The following is a 17,757-nucleotide window of genomic DNA, read 5'->3' as shown; positions in this document are numbered from 1 at the left end:
GAGAATGTACTTAATAAAAAACAACAACAACAAAAAACACTACTTATGAGGTACTAAATATATTCAAAAGCATTGGGCCAGTACTGATCTTACGAAAGTTTACAAACCAAAATGTGTGTGTGTGTGTGTGTGTGTGTGTGTGTGTGTGTGTGTGTAAATGTGCAACAGAAGGAAGTTATTTAGATGGGAGCTGGGGTGTTGTGGAAAACTGAAAGGGAGAGACAAAGAATGAGTAACATTCAGATGGATAAAGAACAGGGGAGAAGGCAAAGAGAGGTAAGTCACACTATGTACAAAGGCTGCAGAAAAGAGAATGTATATGACCCATATAGTTTATCTACAGCAAAGGTTTAGAAAAGGAACGAGAGAACGACAGAGAGAGAGAGAGAGAGAAATCTTGAGGGCCTTGCAGGTCAGGGTAAGAATCTTTGACTTGACTTGACTCTGCAGGGAATGATAAGCTATGAAAGGGTTCCAAGTCATAATCAGGGCAGAATTTTAGGAAGACTTATGTAGTGCTATCATGAAAAAACATATGAAGATATTTTAGGAAACTAAGAGAATAATTTAAGGAAGGATGGTAGTGAAAACAAAAGACCATTTAAAAAGTATAAATTAGGTTTTGTGATAAAAATAGGCTACATCTACTGAAATATGATTAAGAGCTACTGAATATGGCTACATAGGTTCTACAATCAGATACGTGTGCAGTTTAAACATCAAATTATTTGAAAGTTCCCAAATAGTAGCTTCTCCCCTGCTCTGGTAGGGAAAACATGAGGGCACTTCTGGGGTGGAGATAGGAGACTTTATAAATTTTTTCCCCTGGGAAACAGATACTCCTCTTTTGCACACTTACCTTCAGGTGCTCTGTTAGTGTCTTTGAATACTTCAGAGCAGTTTCTTTCTTCAGTTTGAATAGCCTCAGGTACAGCAAAGACTGGCATCGCAGGCTAGCCAATGGAAAAGGGCAGCTTATTTACCAGGACAACAGACTCTGGCCACATCTGTATAGACAACCTTTGCGTCGTGCCAGACTACATGACTGGCTCATGTGAGCAGACCATGGCATAAGGACAACAACACTAACTCTTAGGCAAAACCAAAAGATGTGATCTTCTTATGGTACATACCCTAGGGAGAGGAAGGAAGGGGGAGAGACCTAGGACTAGCCTCCTATTTGTTGACATTCAAAAATCAAAACCTCACCTACAGGACATCAACATGTTATTATAACATATGGACTAAAAATATCCCTGTGGGGAAATTCCCTGGCAGCGCAGTGGTTAGGACTCAGTGCTTTCACAGCCACGGTCTGGGTTCAATCCCTGGTCAGGAAACTAAGATCACGCAGGCCACGTGGCATGGCCAAAAAAAAAAAAAAAAAAAATCACTTTGGGGCAGAATCTCTACATCAAATTACAATATAAATAATGTAAAATAGTAAAACTAGGAACTCAACTATGAATATCACAATTCTTTCCTTTTTATACATCTTTATTGGAGTATAATTACTTCATAATTCTGTGTTAGCTTCTGGTGTACAACAAAGTGAATCAGCCATATGCATACATATATTCCCCATATCCCCTCCCTCTTGAGCCTCCCTCCTACCCTCCCTATCCCACCCCTCTAGGTCATCGCAAAGCATCCAGCTGATCTCCCTGTGCTATGCTGCTACTTCCCACAAGCTAAATATTTTATTCGGTAGTGTATATATGCCAATGCTACTCTCACTTCGCCTCAGCTTCCCCTCTCCCCGGCCCCATGTCCTCAAGTCCATTCTCTATGTCTGTCTCTTTATTCCTGCCCTGCCACTAGGCTCATCAGTACCATATTTTTTAGATTCCATATATATGCATTAGCATACAGTATTTGTTTTTCTCTTTCTTACTTCACTCTGTATGACAGACTCTAGGTCCATCCACCTCACTACAAATAACTCAATTTCATTTATTTTTATGGTGGAGTAATATTCCATTGTATATATGTGCCATATCTTTTTTATCCATTCACTGTTGATGGACATTTAGGTTCCTTCCCTGTCCTGGCTATTGTAAATAGTGCTGCAATGAACATTGGGATACATGTCTCTTTTTGAATTATGCTTTCCTCAGGGTACATGCCTAGTGGTCAGATTGCTGGGTCATATGGTAGTACTATTTTTAGTTTTTAAAGGAACCTCCATACTGTTCTCCATAGTGGCTGTATCAATTTACATTCCCACCACCAGTGCAGGAGGGTTCCCTCTTCACCACACCCTCTCCAGCATTTACTGCTTCTAGATTTTTTGACAATGGCCATTCTGACCGGTGAGAGGCGATACATCATTGTAGTTTTGATTTGCATTTCTCTAATAATTAGTGATGTTGAGCATCTTCTTATGTGCCTCTTGGCCATCCATCTTCTTTGGTAAAATGTCTGTTTAGGTCTTCCTCCCATTTGTTAATTGGGTTGTTTGTTCTTTTGATATTGGACTACATGAGCTGTTTGTACATTTTGGAGATTAATCCTTTGTCCATTGTTCCATTTGCAAATATTTTCTCCCATTCTGAGGGCTGTCTTTTCGTCTTGTTTACTGTTTCCTTTGCTGTGCAAAAGCTTTTAAGTTTAATTAGGTCCCATTTGTTTATTTTTGTTTTTATTTTCATTACTATAGGAGGTGGGTCAAAAAAGATCTTGCTGTGGTTTATGTCAAAGAGTGTTTTTCCTATGTTTTCCTATAAGAGTTTTATAGTGTCCAGTCTTACATTTAGGTCTTTAATCCATCTGGAGTTTATTTTTGTGTATGGTGTTAGGAAGTGTTCTAGTTTCATCCTTTTACATGTAGCTGTCCAGTTTTCCCAGCACCACTTATTGAAGAGGCTGTCTTTTCTCCATTATATGTTCTTGCCTCCTTTGTCGTAAATTAGGTGACCATATGCGCGTGGGTTTATCTCTGGGCTTTCTATCCTGTACCATTGATCTATATTTCTGTTTTTGTGCCAGTACCATACTGTCTTGATTACTGTAGCTTTATGGTATAGTTTGAAGTCAGGGAGCCTGATTCCTCCAACTCCGTTTTTCTTTCTCAAGATTGCTTTGGCTATTTGGGGTCTTTTGTGTTTCCATACAAATTGTAAGATTTTTTGTTCTAATTCTGTGAAGAATGCCATTGGTAGTTTGATAGGGATTTCATTGAATCTGTAGATTGCTTTGGGTAGTATAGTCATTTTCACAATATTGATTCTTCCAATCGAAGAACATGGTATATTCCTGCATCTGTTTATGTCATCTTTGATTTCCTTCATCAGTGTTTTATAGCTTTCTGAGTACAAGTCTTTCGCCTCCTTATGTGGGTTTATTCCTAGGTATTTTATTCTTTTTGTTGGAGTGATAAATGGGGGTGTTTCCTTAATTTCTCTTTTTGATTTTTCGCTGTTGGTGTATAGGAATGCCAGAGATTTCTGTGCATTGATTTTGTATCCTGCAACTTTACCAAATTCATTGATTGGTTCTAGTAGTTTTCTGGTGGCATCTTTAGGATTTTCTATGTATAGTATCATGTATGGTATCTGCAAACAGAGACAGTTCTACTTCTTTTCCAATTTGTATTCCTTTCATTTCTTTTTCTTCTCTGATTGCCGTGGCTAGGACTTCCAAATCTATGTTGAATAAGAGTGGTGAGAGTGGATATCCTTGTCTTCTTCCTGATCTTCGAGGAAATGCTTTCAGTTTTTCACCATTGAGTATGATGTTGGCTGTGGGTTTGTCATATATGGCCTTTATTATGTTGAGGTAGGTTCCCTCTATGCCCACTTTCAGGAGAGTTTTTATCATAAATTGATGTTGAATTTTGTCAAAAGCTTTTTCTGCATCTATTGAGATGATCATATGGTTTTTATTCAGTTTGTTAATATGGTGTATCACATTGATTGATTTGCGTATACTGAAGAATCGTTGCATTCCTGGGATACATCCCACTTGATCATGGTGTATAATCCTTTTAATATGTTGTTGGATTCTGTTTGCTAGTATTTTATTCAGGGCTTTTGTATCTATGTTCATCAGTGATATTGGTCTATAATTTTCTTTTCTTGTGATATCTTTTTCTGGTTTTGGTATCAGGGTGATGGTGGCTTCATAGAATGAATTTGGGAGTGTTTCTCCCTCTGCAATTTTTTGGAAGAGTTTGAGAAGGACTGATGTTAGCTCTTCTCTAAATGTTTGATAGAATTCACCTGTGAAGCCATCTGGTCCTGGATTTTTGTTTGTTGGAAGATTTTTAATTATAGTTTCAATTTCATTACTTGTGATAGGTCTGTTTATATTTTCTAATTCTTCCTAGTTCAGTCTTGGAAAATTGTACCTTTCCAAGAATCTGTCCATTTCTTCATGGTTGTCCATTTTATTGGCATATAGTTGTTTTTAGTAGTCTCTTATAATCCTTTGTATTTCTGCAGTGTCAGTTGTGACTTCTTTCTCATTTCTAATTTTATTGATTTGCATCCTCTCCTTTTCTTGATGAGTTTGGCTAAGGGTTTATCAATTTTATCTTCTCAAAGAACCAACTTTTAGTTTTTATTTGTTTATTTATTTATTTATGGGCTGCATTGGGTCTTTGTTGCTGTGTGCAGGCTTTCTTTAGTTGTGGCGAGCGGGGGCTACTCTTCGTTGTGGTGTGAGGGCTTCTCAGCGTGGTGGCTTCTCCTGTTGCGGAGCACGGGCTCTAGGTGCGCGGGCTCTGTAGTTGTGGCTCGCAGGCTCTAGAGCATAGGCTCAGTAGTTGTGGCTCACAGGGCTTAGTTGCTCCGCGGCATGTGGGATCTTCCTGGACCAAGGATACCCATGTCTCCTGCATTAGCAGGTGGATTCTTAACCACTGCGCCACCAGGGAAGTCCCCAACTTTTAGTTTTATTGATCTTTGCTACTGTTTTCTTTGTTTCTATTTATTTCTGCTTTGATCTTTATAATTTCTTTCCTTCTACTGACTTGGGGTTTTCTTTGTTCTTCTTTCTCCAGTTGCTTTAGGTATAGAGTTAGATTGTTTATTTGACATTCTTCTTGTTACTTGAGGTGAGACTGAATTGCTATAAACTTCCCTCTTAGAACTGCTTTTGCTGTGTCCCATAGGTTTTGGGTTGTCACGTTTTCATTGTTATTTGTTCCCATGTATTGTTTTATTTCTTATTTGATTTCTTCAGCAATCTCTTGGTTACTGAGTACCACACTGTTTACCCTCCAGCTATTAGTGTTGTTTTACAGTTTTTTTCCTGTAACTGATTTCCAATCTCATAGAGTTTGTGGTCAGAAAAATGCTTGATATGATTTCAATTTTCTTAAATTTTCCAAGGCTTGATTTGTGACCCAGGATGTGATCTATCCTGAAGAATGTACCATATCCACTTGAGAAGAAAGTGTATTCTGCCACTTTAGGGTGGAATGTTCTATAAATATCAACTAAACCTATCTGGTCTATTGTGTCATTTAAAGCTTGTGTTTCGTTATTTATTTTCTGTTTGGATGAGAGGTCCATTGGTGTAAGTGAGGTGTTAAAGTCCCCTACAATTATTGTGTTCCTGTTGATTTCCCCTTTCATGGTTGTTAGCATTTACCTTATGTATTGAGGTGCTCCTATGTTGGGTACATAAACATTTATAATTGTTATATCTTCTTCTTGGATTGATCCCTTGATCATGATGTAGTGTCCTTCCTTATCTCTTATAACAATCTTTACTTTAAAGTCTATTTTATCTGATATGAGTATTGCTACTCCAGCTTTCTTTTGATTTCCATTTGCATGGAAATATGGAATATATTTTTCCATCCCTTCACTTTGTCTGTATGTGTCCCTAGGTCTGAAGTGGGTCTCTTGTAGACAGCATACATATGGGTCTTGTTTTTGTATCCATTCAGCCAGTCTGTGTCTTTTGGTTGGGGCATTTAATCTATTTACATTCAAGGTTATTATTGATATGTATGTTCCTATGACCATTTTCTTAATTGTTTTGGGTTTGTTTTTGTGGGTCTTTTTCTTCTCTGTGTTTTCCACTTAGAGAAGTTCCTTTAGCGTTTGTTGTAAAGCTGGTTTGGTGGTGCTGAATTCTCTTAGCTTTTGCTTGTCTGAAAAGCTTTTGATTTCTCTGTTGAATCTGAATGAGACCCTTGGTGCGCAGAGTAATCTTGGTTGTAAGTTATTCCCTTTCATCACTTAAGTATATCCTGCCACTCCCTTCTCCCCTGCAGAGTTTCTGCTGAAAGATCAGCTGATAACCTTATGGGGGTTCCTTTGTATGTTATTTTTTGCTTTTCCCTTGCTGCTTTTAATATTTTTTCTTTGAATTTAATTTTTGTTAGTTTGATTAATATGTGTCTTGGTGTGTTTCTCCTAGGGTTTATCCTGTATGGGACTCTATGCGCTCCCTGGACTTGGGTGACTACTTCCTTTCCCATGTTACGGAAGTTTTCCACTATAATCTCTTCAAATATTTTCTCAGATCCTTTCTTTTTCTCTTCTGCTTCTGGGATCCCTATAATTCAAATGTTGGTACGTTTAGTGTTGTCCCAGAGGTCTCTGAGATTGTCTTCAATTCTTTTCATTCTTTTTTCTTTATTCTGCTCCTTGGCAGTTACTTTCACCATTCTGTCTTCCAGCTCACTTATTTGTTCTTCTGCCTCAATTATTCTGTTATTGAATCAGTATTTTTCATTTCAGTTATTGTGTTGTTCATCTCTATTTGTTTGTTCTTTAGGTCTTCTAGATCTTTGTTAAACATTTCTTGTATTTTCTCAATCCGTGCCTCCATTCTATTTCCAAGATTCTGGATCATCTTTACTATCATTACTCTGAATTCTTTTTCAGGTAGATTGCCTATTTCCTCTTCATTTATTTGGTCTTGTAGGTTTTTACCTTGCTCCTTCATCTGTGACATATTTTTTTGCTGTCTCTCTCTCTTTTTTTTTTCTTTTGATGGTTGGGATTGTTTTCCTGTCTACTGGTTGTTTGGCCTGAGGCTTCCAGCACTGGAGTTTGTAGGCTGTTGGGTAGAGCTGGGTCTTGGTGCCGAGATGAGGACCTTTGGGAGACCTCACTCTGATGAATATTCCCTGGGGTCTGAGGTTCTCTGTTAGTCCAGTGGTTTGGACTCGGAGCTCCCACAGTAAGAGCTTTGGCCCAATCCCCAGCTCGTGAACCAAGATCCCGCAAGCCATGCAGGGTGGCAAAAAAAGAAAAAGAAAAAGAAAAAGAGCAGAGCAATAACAAAGAGTGAAAAATAAAATGAGACCAGGAAACTAACAGATATGTTAGAAAGAATATAAAAATACAGATGAAACAACAATCGGAAGGTAAAACAGAACCACAATAGTAAAAAAGGGGGAAAAAAAAAAGGAGAAAAGGCCTTGGCTGTGTGGGTGGGGCTTAGGCAGGGGTGGGGTTTTTAGGCTGTGGGCAGGGCCTATGTTTAGGACCCACAGGGCTGGAAAAGGCCCTGGCGGGGGGCGGGGTTGGGCCTAGGCTCAACAAAACAGAGGGGTCCGCGTGCCCCTGGTTTGCCCTGAGTGGGCAGGGCAAATGCCATCCTCACCTCTCCTGCTCCTCAGGTCCTGGAGGGTCCCTCCCACTTGCCTCTCCTGTTCTCCCCCGCCTCCCTCCTATGCTCCCAGGACCCACAGGGCCTGGGAGGGGCCTGTGGAGGGCTGGGGACCCAGCCTGGGAGCCCAGCAGGCTTCCTAGGCTGAGTGGGCAGGGCAAAGCCCTCTGCACCTCTCCTGCTCCTCTGGTCCTGGAGGGTCCCCCCACCTGCCTCTCCTGTTCTCCCCCACCGTCCCTCCTATGCCCCCAGGACCAACACAGCCCGCAGCGGGCCTCTGAGGGCGTAGGATCTGGCCTGAGAGCTGGGCAGGCTTTCCGGGCCAACTGGGCAGGGGAAACGCTAGGTGCACTCCCCACTGATCCGAGCCCCTGAGGGTCCCTCCAGGTGTGGGAACCCCTCCCCCATCCCAGCCACCCCTCAGCAGCATGGTCCTGTCCCGCCTCCACTTCTCCTCTCCCCTCAGTCCCCCCACATCCTACCCGGTCGCTTGGGGGTTCCTCCCGTCTCCTTGGGCGTCAAGGTCTCCCGCCAGCGTCCGGCAGGCGCCCTAGTTGTGGGGAGACGCTAACTCCGCGTCTTCCCATGCCGCCATCTTGACTCCTGGCTCTGAATATTACAATTCTGATGTAACATATATAAACCCAACACGGCTTACAAAGGCCCTGCATGATCATCACTGCCTACCTCTCCAGTTACTTTCACTTACTTCTCCCTGTCTTTTAGTTCCTTGACAGAAAGTTTCCAGTTTCTTTCCACTATCCAGCTGTGTACATGTTTCCTCTACCTAAGGATTAAGTATCCCTACATTTTACCGTTATAGTTACATAAACTTTTGCTTCAAAGTACTTAATTCATATACTTGTGTGGTTATTTGATTAATTTCTGTTTTGTCACACTAGACACTGGACTCCATGACAAATAGGACCATGACAGTTTTTCCCAAGGCTGCACTCCCAGCTGTTAAACATGTGCCAGGTAAAGTATATACCCACAACAAATAAACTATCCCTCTGGGAACAAGCAAACAAACCATATTCTTTATCCTGAGCAAGCTAGATGTTTGCTCCCTAAGGTAAGGCATATGTATATGTAAATGGAGAGAGAGGCTACCAAAAGAAAAAAAGCCTGGATTTTTTATGGTGTCCACCTTTACTTCAATACACAACAGAAGTCTGAGAGTAATAAAAATAAACTATAGTTAAATATAAAAAACAAAAAAAACCCCAGAGCCTGAATAAGTGACCACTTAAGACAACAGAAAGTTCTCATATCAGTCCCCCTCTACCAAGGCTTTTGCCAAGAGGGCAATGGATCAGAGACTCACAGCAACTAAAGTATTTCTGAAGGAATTCTGAGTTATTTTCTACTTTACCCATAAAGAACAGATTTATGACTGAGTTATGGAAGGAAGATTCAAGGATAACTTTCAGAAGAATATAGCACAATTCATTATGAAACTGCTTTGTCATCTAGCAGAGGCTAAAACACATAACACTTACCAAAGTACTGTGAGTCTTTTATCTGCAGCTGTAGCATCTGGTGCCAAGTAATTCTTTAGCTTCATGGTGTATCTGTGAGATAATATAAGAAACAAATGACACAAAATGAAATACTTCATCTGTCTTATGACCTCCTTAGTCCTCTAAACATTAGAATCAAACCTAAATAAAGGCAAAAATACCCACTAAAGCAGAGGTCCCCAACCCCTGGGCCACGGACCGGTACTGATCTGTGGCCTGTTAGGAACTGGGCAGCACAGCAGGAGGTGAGCAGTGGGCGAGCAAGCGAAGTTTCATCTGTATTTACAGCTGCTCCCCATAATTCGCATTACCGCCTGAGCTCCATCTCCTGTCAGATCAGCAGCGGCATTAGATTCTCATAGGAGCATGAACCCTACTGTGAACTATGCATGTGCGGGATCTAGGCTGTGTGCTCCTTATGAGAATCTAATGCCTGACGATCTGAGGTGGAGCTGAGGCGGTGATGCTGGCTCTGGGGAGTGGCTGCAAATACAGATCATCATTAGCAGAGAGGTTTGACTGCACCGAGACCATAATAAATCGCTTGCAGACTCATATCAAAACCCTATCGGTAGGGCTTCCCTGGTGGCGCAGTGGTTGAAAATCTGCTTGTCAATGCAGGGGACACGGGTTCGAGCCCTGGTCTGGGAAGATCCCACGTGCCGCGGAGCAACTAGGCTCGTGAGCCACAATTACTGAGCCTGCGCGTCTGGAGCCTGTGCTCCGCAACAAGAGAGGCCGCGATAGTGAGAGGCCCACGCACTGCAATGAAGAGTGGCCCCCACTTGCCGCAACTAGAGAAAGCCCTTGCACAGAAATGAAGACCCAACACAGCCATAAATAAATAAATAAGAGTAGCCCCCGCTCACCACAACTAGAGAAAGCCCACATGCAGCAACAAAGACCCAATCAGCCAAAAATAAATAGATAAAATCATTTAAAAAATAAAAAAATAAAAATAAACAAAATAAAACCCTATCAGTGAGTGGCAAGTGACAATTAAGCTGCATCTTACAGAGTAGACGGGACATAAGCAACACACTTTGGGTGTGACTGTCTCCCATCACCCCCAGATGGGACCATCTAGTTGCAGGAAAACAAGCTCAGGGCTCCCACTGATTCTGCATTATGATGAGTTCCATAATAATTTCATTATATATTACAATGTAATAATAATAGAAATAAAGTGCACTATAATGTAATGCGCTTGAATCATCCCAAAACCATCTCCCACCCCCAGTCCGTGGAAAAATTGTCTTCCACGAAACCAGTCCTTGGTGCCAAAAAGGTTGGAGACTGCTGCACTGAAGGGTCTAGTTCTCCTTATCCAAGGACAATAAAGGACTAAGGATCCTCTGTAGCTTTACTGTATATAACTATATTAGTCTTTTCCTAGAAGGACCAGAGAAATGTTATTGCCAGTGATGTGGCAAGTCTTCCCACTTACTTGATGAGCTCCACTGTCTCTGAATACATAAGGAATGGGGATTTGGATTCCTGAGCATTTTTCTCTAATGCATTCCCACATTCAATGAAAGATACCACAGCATCAAGATAGTATACAGCTTTCTCAAACCTATCAGACTGAAGAAAGGAGAATAAAGGTAAATGAGAGCCGCACTGATGTACTATGAGAACAAATGAAGATTTAAGTTAATTTGATTAAATATATAAATGTGAGGAGAATATTTACATACCAATGCATCTGCATTGTGCTTTAGCTTTTTTGCTTCTTGTAAATAATGGTCTGCTGAATAATTTCTGCAATGTAAATTTTTATTAAAAGTAAAATGGTAAATATTTTCATGATACTAGTTCACTTTAGTCTCTAATATTCCTCAGTTTTCATGTCCTCAAGTAAAGAAAATGAACTATTACTAAACATTCAATTCAGTTTTTTCTGATGAATGTTTAAATTGGGTTAAGAGCATAAATCATTTTGGCCAACTTGGCAAATTTTCTACTAGGAAAACAGAAATCAAACTCCCTACTATTAACTGCTAACTTACCCAAGTTGTTTGAAAGATTGAGAGTAAACAAAATGTGGGTAGGAAACATAACCTTTTATCAAAATGGAGGGAAAAAAAGCAACATTGCTCTTACTTATTTAAGAAAGCCCTTATTTTAAACAGTAAAGTCAGCAGCAGTAAGATTCTACTGGAAGGTACATTATTCACATTCCCCATGAGAATCATGGAGTTAATAAGGTAAAGGAGCAATACTTGGACTAGTAGGTGCCTTTCAAATTAAAATCTGAATATTCTTTGATCACAACTCAATCAATTCTTCTGGTCACTGACAGAAATTAAAATGAGTTTTTTATATGCTGACTGGAATGATTTCTTGAATGCATAAAAATTCATATTTATCTCACCTGTCATCAAAGGCAAGCTTCGTTCTCCGAGGCTTAGAAGCATCAGGAGTTGGTGTAGATGGAGGACAGTTAGAAGAGCTATTTGGAGCCTTTTCCTGACCAAAAAAATATATATAACTATGTTGAAAATTGTGAGATTAAAATTAAAAGTATTTGAGCCAGTGGTTAAAAAGCAAACAAAATTCCATTGCCTTTGGTAATTAATTTCCTTGTTATAAAATATTAAAATTTCAGAATGTAAATGTCCTTTTTATGGAATAAGCCCATTTTATATAACCAAAAATATTCTTTATAATATCAGGGGTCTACTATGTGCCAGGCACTGACCCTGGCACTTGTAAAAACATAAGGAAGACACAAAACTATTATCAATATAGCAGTACTACTTAAAACAAAATTTACTGGTAATAACTGGTCGATGAAAACAACAATAATATCTAACATCTACTATGTGCCTCCTACTTACTAGGCACTCAGTTAACCAAGTACTTAGCACAATCATTAATCCTTCAACAACCCTATGAAATATGTACTGCTATTAGGATAGAATAAAAATTAGTCTCAAGGAGGCTGAGTAACTTGTCCAAGTTCAAACAGCTTTAAGCAGTATTCCTGGAAACTCGGCTTTAAGTCCAGATCTGTCAGATTTCAAAAGCCTGGACAGGGACTCCCCCTGGGTCCAGTGGCTAAGACTTCATGCTCCCAATGCAGGGGGCCCGGGTTTGATCCCTGGTCAGGGAACTAAGATCCCACATACCGCAACTACTGACCCCGAGTGCTGCAACAAAGACCCACCGCAGCCAAAAAAGGAGCCTGGACACTTTCTTAAATTTTATTCTGCCTTCTATCAACATGTCCATCCTGTCTCCTATCAACACAGACCTCTATGCAATGGCTATGACCCTGTCCTCCCAACTGCTTCCCCATCCAGCCCTATGACACAATAATATATATTTTATTACTTCTGCTTAAAATCTATTTTTAAAAAACCATGTAACCATTTTTTTTTCTTTTCTTGTAAAAGAGTCCTTCAGTTCCACCCATTACAGTTTCCTTCAAGAATGAAAATAAAAGCCCTGAGATTTGAGAAAATGCTAAGCTCTTTACACAGTCTGCATGTTTATGAAATTGCTTCCTAAATACTGTTGCAATCTAACATTACTTGGACAGCTTTCCCTCTGTGTTTTATAAACAGATCTACAAATGCCTAAGTTTAAGTTTATTGATGGAAAACTGAAGTTTCTGAAAATAAAAAAAGAAATTACTATGTGTGGTAAGAGATGCTAACTAGACTTACTGCAGTGATTGTTTTGCAATATATACATATATGTAATCATTATGTTGTACACCTGAAACTAATATAATGTTATATATCAACTATATCTCAATTAAAAAAAAACGAGAAGAACTTCTCTCAGTGGACAACAGGACAAACTGACAAAATATCAGTCAGCATATAGGTGTGAAAACATGATTAATCTAATTGAATTATATAGCTCCCTGTCCCCAATTCATGTGGAAGACACAGTCTTTTCAAACAAATATAGAACATTACAAAAATCTACCGTATACTATGCTCTTTTATAAAGCAACTCTTAACAAATATCAAGACTGCTACACGCAGATCACTTTCCAGCCCCATTGCAACTAAGGTAGAAGTACTAACCAAAAGACAACTAGAAAAATCTCTATGTTTGGAAAGTGAGTAACACACGTTTAAATAAGTCTTGGATCAAAGATGAAATCAGAAAGGAAATTAAAAAACATTTTAAACTGAATTATAAAAATATTATATACCATATCTTGAAGATTAAGCTAAAGCAGTATTTAGAGGAAAATATATAGTCTAACTGCTTATATTAGAATATTAGAGAAAAAGGACTGAAAATTAATTTTAAAAAACTTGAGCTAGGTATCCATCTTTAAAAGTTAATAAACAGAGCAGCAAAACAAAAAGAAATTAAAAGGAAATTATAAAGCATGTAAGTTAATGAAACAGAAAACAAAAATAAACTACAGAGAATAAAGACAAAGAAAGGTTGTTTTTTGAAAAGACAAGTAAAAGTGATAAGCCTCTGATGAGACTGATCAAGGAAAAGAGAAACATGGCACAGAAAACTAATACTAAAAATAAAAGAGAATCATGGGCTTCCCTGGTGGCGCAGTGGTTGAGAGTCTGCCTGCCGATGCAGGGGACATGGGTTCGTGCCCCGGTCCGGGAAGATCCCACATGCCGCGGAGCAGCTGGGCCCGTGAGCCATGGCTGCTCAGCCTGCACGTCCGGAGCCTGTGCTCCGCAATGGGAGAGGCCACAACAGTGAGAGGCCCACGTACCGCAAAAAAAAAAAAAAAAAAAAAAAAAGGATCATAAGTAGCAATATTATAGATATTAAAAACATAAGAGACTATAATGAACAAAATTTATGCCAGCATATTTCAAAAATTTGATATGAGCAAATATCTAGAAAAACAAAATAAAAATTATATGTAATTTTGGTTTTTCACGTTATCTAATTTTTCTTTAGTTGACATGAGAAAGAGCATATTTTCTAAGTTAATTATAGAATTTTCTTTAATAAACCCATATATAATTGCCTAAACTGGAAACTGCCAAGACTAACATTAACAATTTTAACAACTGTTAAGTGCCATAAGATCTTGAAATCAAAGGGGTCAGGGCCAATACATTTTATATTTTGTTGATAACAACAAAGAACCAAATAACTACATTTGATCCAAATGTTTCCTCATTATCCAGTAAGTTAAACACTGGATAAAACACAAAACATGTGAGATACAAATCCCTGCTTTCAAGAACCTGACAAACCAATAAGGAAGAGACACAGAGAGTGTTACCTATGAGCTAACAGAAGCCAAATGAGCAGGTGAGCTCACTTAATGAGTGCATTGAAAGCGAGAGACAGAGAGAGAGAGAGAGACAGAGACAGAGAGAGACAGAGACAGAGAGAGGGAGAAGAGATTTAAAGAAAGAAGCACACAGGCCTGAAATCCTACAGTTCCAGGATGGGAAATGGAGAAAGAGCCAGTCAGGAGGTAGACAGAGAACTGGGACAGTGAAAGAGGCCAAGAGGACAGGTTCCTCGAGGGCACTAGGACTAACTCTAAACTACTATGGAAGAGGGTCCAGCAGGAGAAAACATCTTCTGTATATCTCAATTGAGATGTTCACCATTTAAATTACCTCAAAATTTGAAATATTTAATTACCACATTTAATAAGCACAACTAACTGCCTTTAACAGTCAATTTTTTTCAACTCTTAAGTCTCTGTTTATTTAAGTCACAAATAATTCAGTAAATTATATACTTAAAAATCTAGGTATTTTCTTAATTTTGTCAGGTAGTTTGCTCCTGATCAGAACACTTTAGAAAGCAATACAAATAACCTGGTAAACAAATTCAGGGTGAGAGCCTAAAGTATAGCCTTGAAAAAGCTTCTTTGATCTAATTACATACCCACAAACATTAACAGTATTCCCCCACATTATGATCATACTCTAGAAATAATTCCAGTGGTAGCTCAGCTAAAGAAATTTTTTCTTCTTCATGAAACCAAATGGTTGCTTTATCACTTTATAAGTAGTATAACTTGCTTGTAAAATCTAATTCTAAAAAATCCAAAGTCCATTTAAAACCATAGATAAGAACCCAACAACTGGAGCTATTTACAAATTTGATCATAATCAACTGTTTTTCCATAACCAACTTTTCCAATTATGGGTTTCTACCCTAACCAATATGCATATGGCCAGATGACTTCATTCCTTTCATGGTCTCAGACCACTGCACAAGTTTATTAACAAGATTATGATATTTTGAGAGTAAAAATGCACAGGTCTACAAAATTAAGATGTTTACGAAATTTTCAAAGCACAGTGTCACCTTGGAGAAGTCACATGGCAAGGAGATTTTTTTTCAAAAGGCTCAAGCCCCCAATGCCTTACCTTGACCTCCTTAGAGCTACTGGAAGTCTTCCCTTCAGTCCTCTTCTGCTTTGATGTGGAGGAACTGTTTTTGCTGCTGCTGCTATTTTCCTTGTTGCTGTTATTACTTGACTTTAAGGAAGAAGACTGACTAATAGTCCTCTTCCGAGAACCATGCTCTGTTTTTGGATCTTTTGAAGGAACAGGCCCAGCAGGAGAAGGCAACAAATCTTTTTCTTTAGCAGCACTCTGTTTAGATGACCTGCCAAACCAAACAAATGCCCTCATTTCTCCACACGGTCATACAGGAGTGATGGATTTTTTCCACTTGACTTTGCCTGCTTTCAAGACAAATTTGTTTTTCCCTATTTGATTACTAGAACACATGATTTCTGCAAAACAAAATAAAACTGTAAATTTCATGAGGGCAGACATTTTGTCTGGTGTTTCCCTCCATCATGGTTGTATTCCCAGTGCCTAAACCTTGGCCTGCCACACAAGTATTCAATAAATAGTGGTTGAATAAATTAACGAAAAGATGAATGGTGAATGATGATATTAATGCTCGTAAGTCTCCTGCAAGTTATACCTAAGTTTGTCACCGAGCCTGAAAGTGGTAAAGCTTTACTTTAATTCTTATCCTATAAATACCTCCTATTCCACTAAAAAAAGGAGAGAGGAAGATGTGACTGAATCTTAATTGCTTTTCATCCCAATTAGCTAAAAGCAAAACCTCCCACTATTTGGTATATGACTGTGTATAGATGTGTATGACATACACTTACTAAAAGGAACAGTCTAAGAGCATGTTAGAAAGTACCCAATAGCAAATAACAGATTGACACACATGTAACATGTTTTGCAAACGTACTCTTTGTTGCTGGATGGCTTGTGGCCTGCCGAATTCTTGTCTTCCGTTTTGGGTTTCTTGCTCTCATTGGCTCTGTTATCATCTTCATTCTGCATGAAAAATAGAAAAAAAGCAGCTAGGTTTGATTTCTATTCATCAAATTTCAGTTTCCAGTACTAGTTACCCTCAAACAGTTTATCTCTGATAAACTTCAGAAAGAAGATAAATGTGAAGTGAAAGAATTCATTTGAACGATGTTCAATAAATTCGGTTTTAAGTCTGAGAAGGAGCCTCCTATTTTAGATGAGAAGAGCTGAAATGCTGCAATAGCCTTTTAGTGGCATCTTTTCAGCCTAATGATTTGGGGAGGGCTGGGGATGAGATTATAATTCAGATATAATTCACATACCATAAAATTCCCTTTAAAAGTACACAATTCAATGGCTTTTAGCATATTCACAAAGTTGTACAACTATCACCACAATCAATTTTAGAATATTTTCATTATCTCGAAAAGCACCCTGTTCTCCATTGGCACTCACTCCCCATTCGCTCCACCCCCAGATCTGGCAATCACTAATTTACACATTTTGTCTTTATGGATTTGCCTATTCTACACATTTCAAAAAGTGTAATCATACAATATGTGTGGCCTTTGTGTCTGGCTCCCTTCACTTAGCATAATATTTTTAAGGATCATCTACGTTGTAAGATTTGTCAGTACTTTATTTCTTTTTATGGCTGAATATATGGTGGTATGGATATACCACATTTTATTTATCCATTCATCAACTGAGTTGTTTCTACTTTTCAAGTGCAGGTTTTTGTATGGACATGTTTTCACTGTTCTTGGGTATACACCTATGAGTGCAATTGCTGGGTCATAAGGTAATACTACATATTTACTTTGTGAGGAATTGCTAAACTATGTTCCAAAGTGGCTACATCATTTTACATTCCCACCAGCACTGCAGTTCTCCATATCTTCACCAATACTTGTTACTGTCCATCTTTTTGCTTATAGCCAAGCCTAAAGATTTTTGAAAAACGTTTTTGCTGAAACAAAACCTATGGGCCTGTCTATAATCCCCAAGATACTTGCTTGATGCATTTAAGATTTCCTATTGACTTAAATATCAGGGCATGAATATTGCAAACTTTCTGGCATAACAAAAGAATTTGTTCCCATACACAAATGATTAAAGTTGGACATGTGAAAACATGCGAAAAAGGAATCCACATTCTTCATTATCCTTGGCTGGGTCTCTTCTCAGTACTATCTGCTGTATCTTCAGGAACTGCCCCTGACACTTAATTTTACCAAAGCAGCAAATCTCAAAAATCATCACTGGGAATTCCCTGGCGGTCTAGTGGTTAGGAGTCGGTGCTTTTGCTGCCGGGGCCCGGGTTTGATCCCTGGTCAGGGAACTAAGATCCCGCAAGATGCGGGATCATCACCCAGTTTCCTGGTGATATACATACATTTTATAAAATC

At 38.9% G+C, this 17,757-nt stretch overlaps 1 protein-coding gene across 5 annotated transcripts in view; it reads right to left on the bottom strand.

Annotated features, from left to right (window-relative positions):
* AFF4 (ALF transcription elongation factor 4) overlaps window positions 1-17,757 on the bottom strand; it is a 93,232-nt gene that overhangs the window by 10,064 nt on the left and 65,411 nt on the right. For 4 of the 5 annotated variants that reach the window (XM_004279913.3, XM_033405901.2, XM_033405902.2 and 1 more), the window contains 7 exons: window positions 16,284-16,372; window positions 15,434-15,674; window positions 11,470-11,564; window positions 10,793-10,856; window positions 10,543-10,679; window positions 9,075-9,146; window positions 860-953 (listed from right to left, as the gene is read on the bottom strand). In XM_004279913.3, the coding sequence (XP_004279961.1) occupies window positions 860-953; window positions 9,075-9,146; window positions 10,543-10,679; window positions 10,793-10,856; window positions 11,470-11,564; window positions 15,434-15,674; window positions 16,284-16,372 (792 nt within the window). Of the gene's footprint in view, window positions 1-859; window positions 954-1,932; window positions 8,182-9,074; window positions 9,147-10,542; window positions 10,680-10,792; window positions 10,857-11,469; window positions 11,565-15,433; window positions 15,675-16,283; window positions 16,373-17,757 lie in introns of those variants that run through there. The other variant, XM_033405904.2, reaches the window with a different exon arrangement.

The sequence above is a fragment of the Orcinus orca genome, chromosome 3 (assembly GCF_937001465.1).
Source record: "Orcinus orca chromosome 3, mOrcOrc1.1, whole genome shotgun sequence".
Taxonomy (NCBI): domain Eukaryota; kingdom Metazoa; phylum Chordata; class Mammalia; order Artiodactyla; family Delphinidae; genus Orcinus; species Orcinus orca.
The sequence above is the reverse complement of the archived record's forward strand: the minus strand, read 5'-3'. Positions and strand labels throughout refer to the sequence as shown.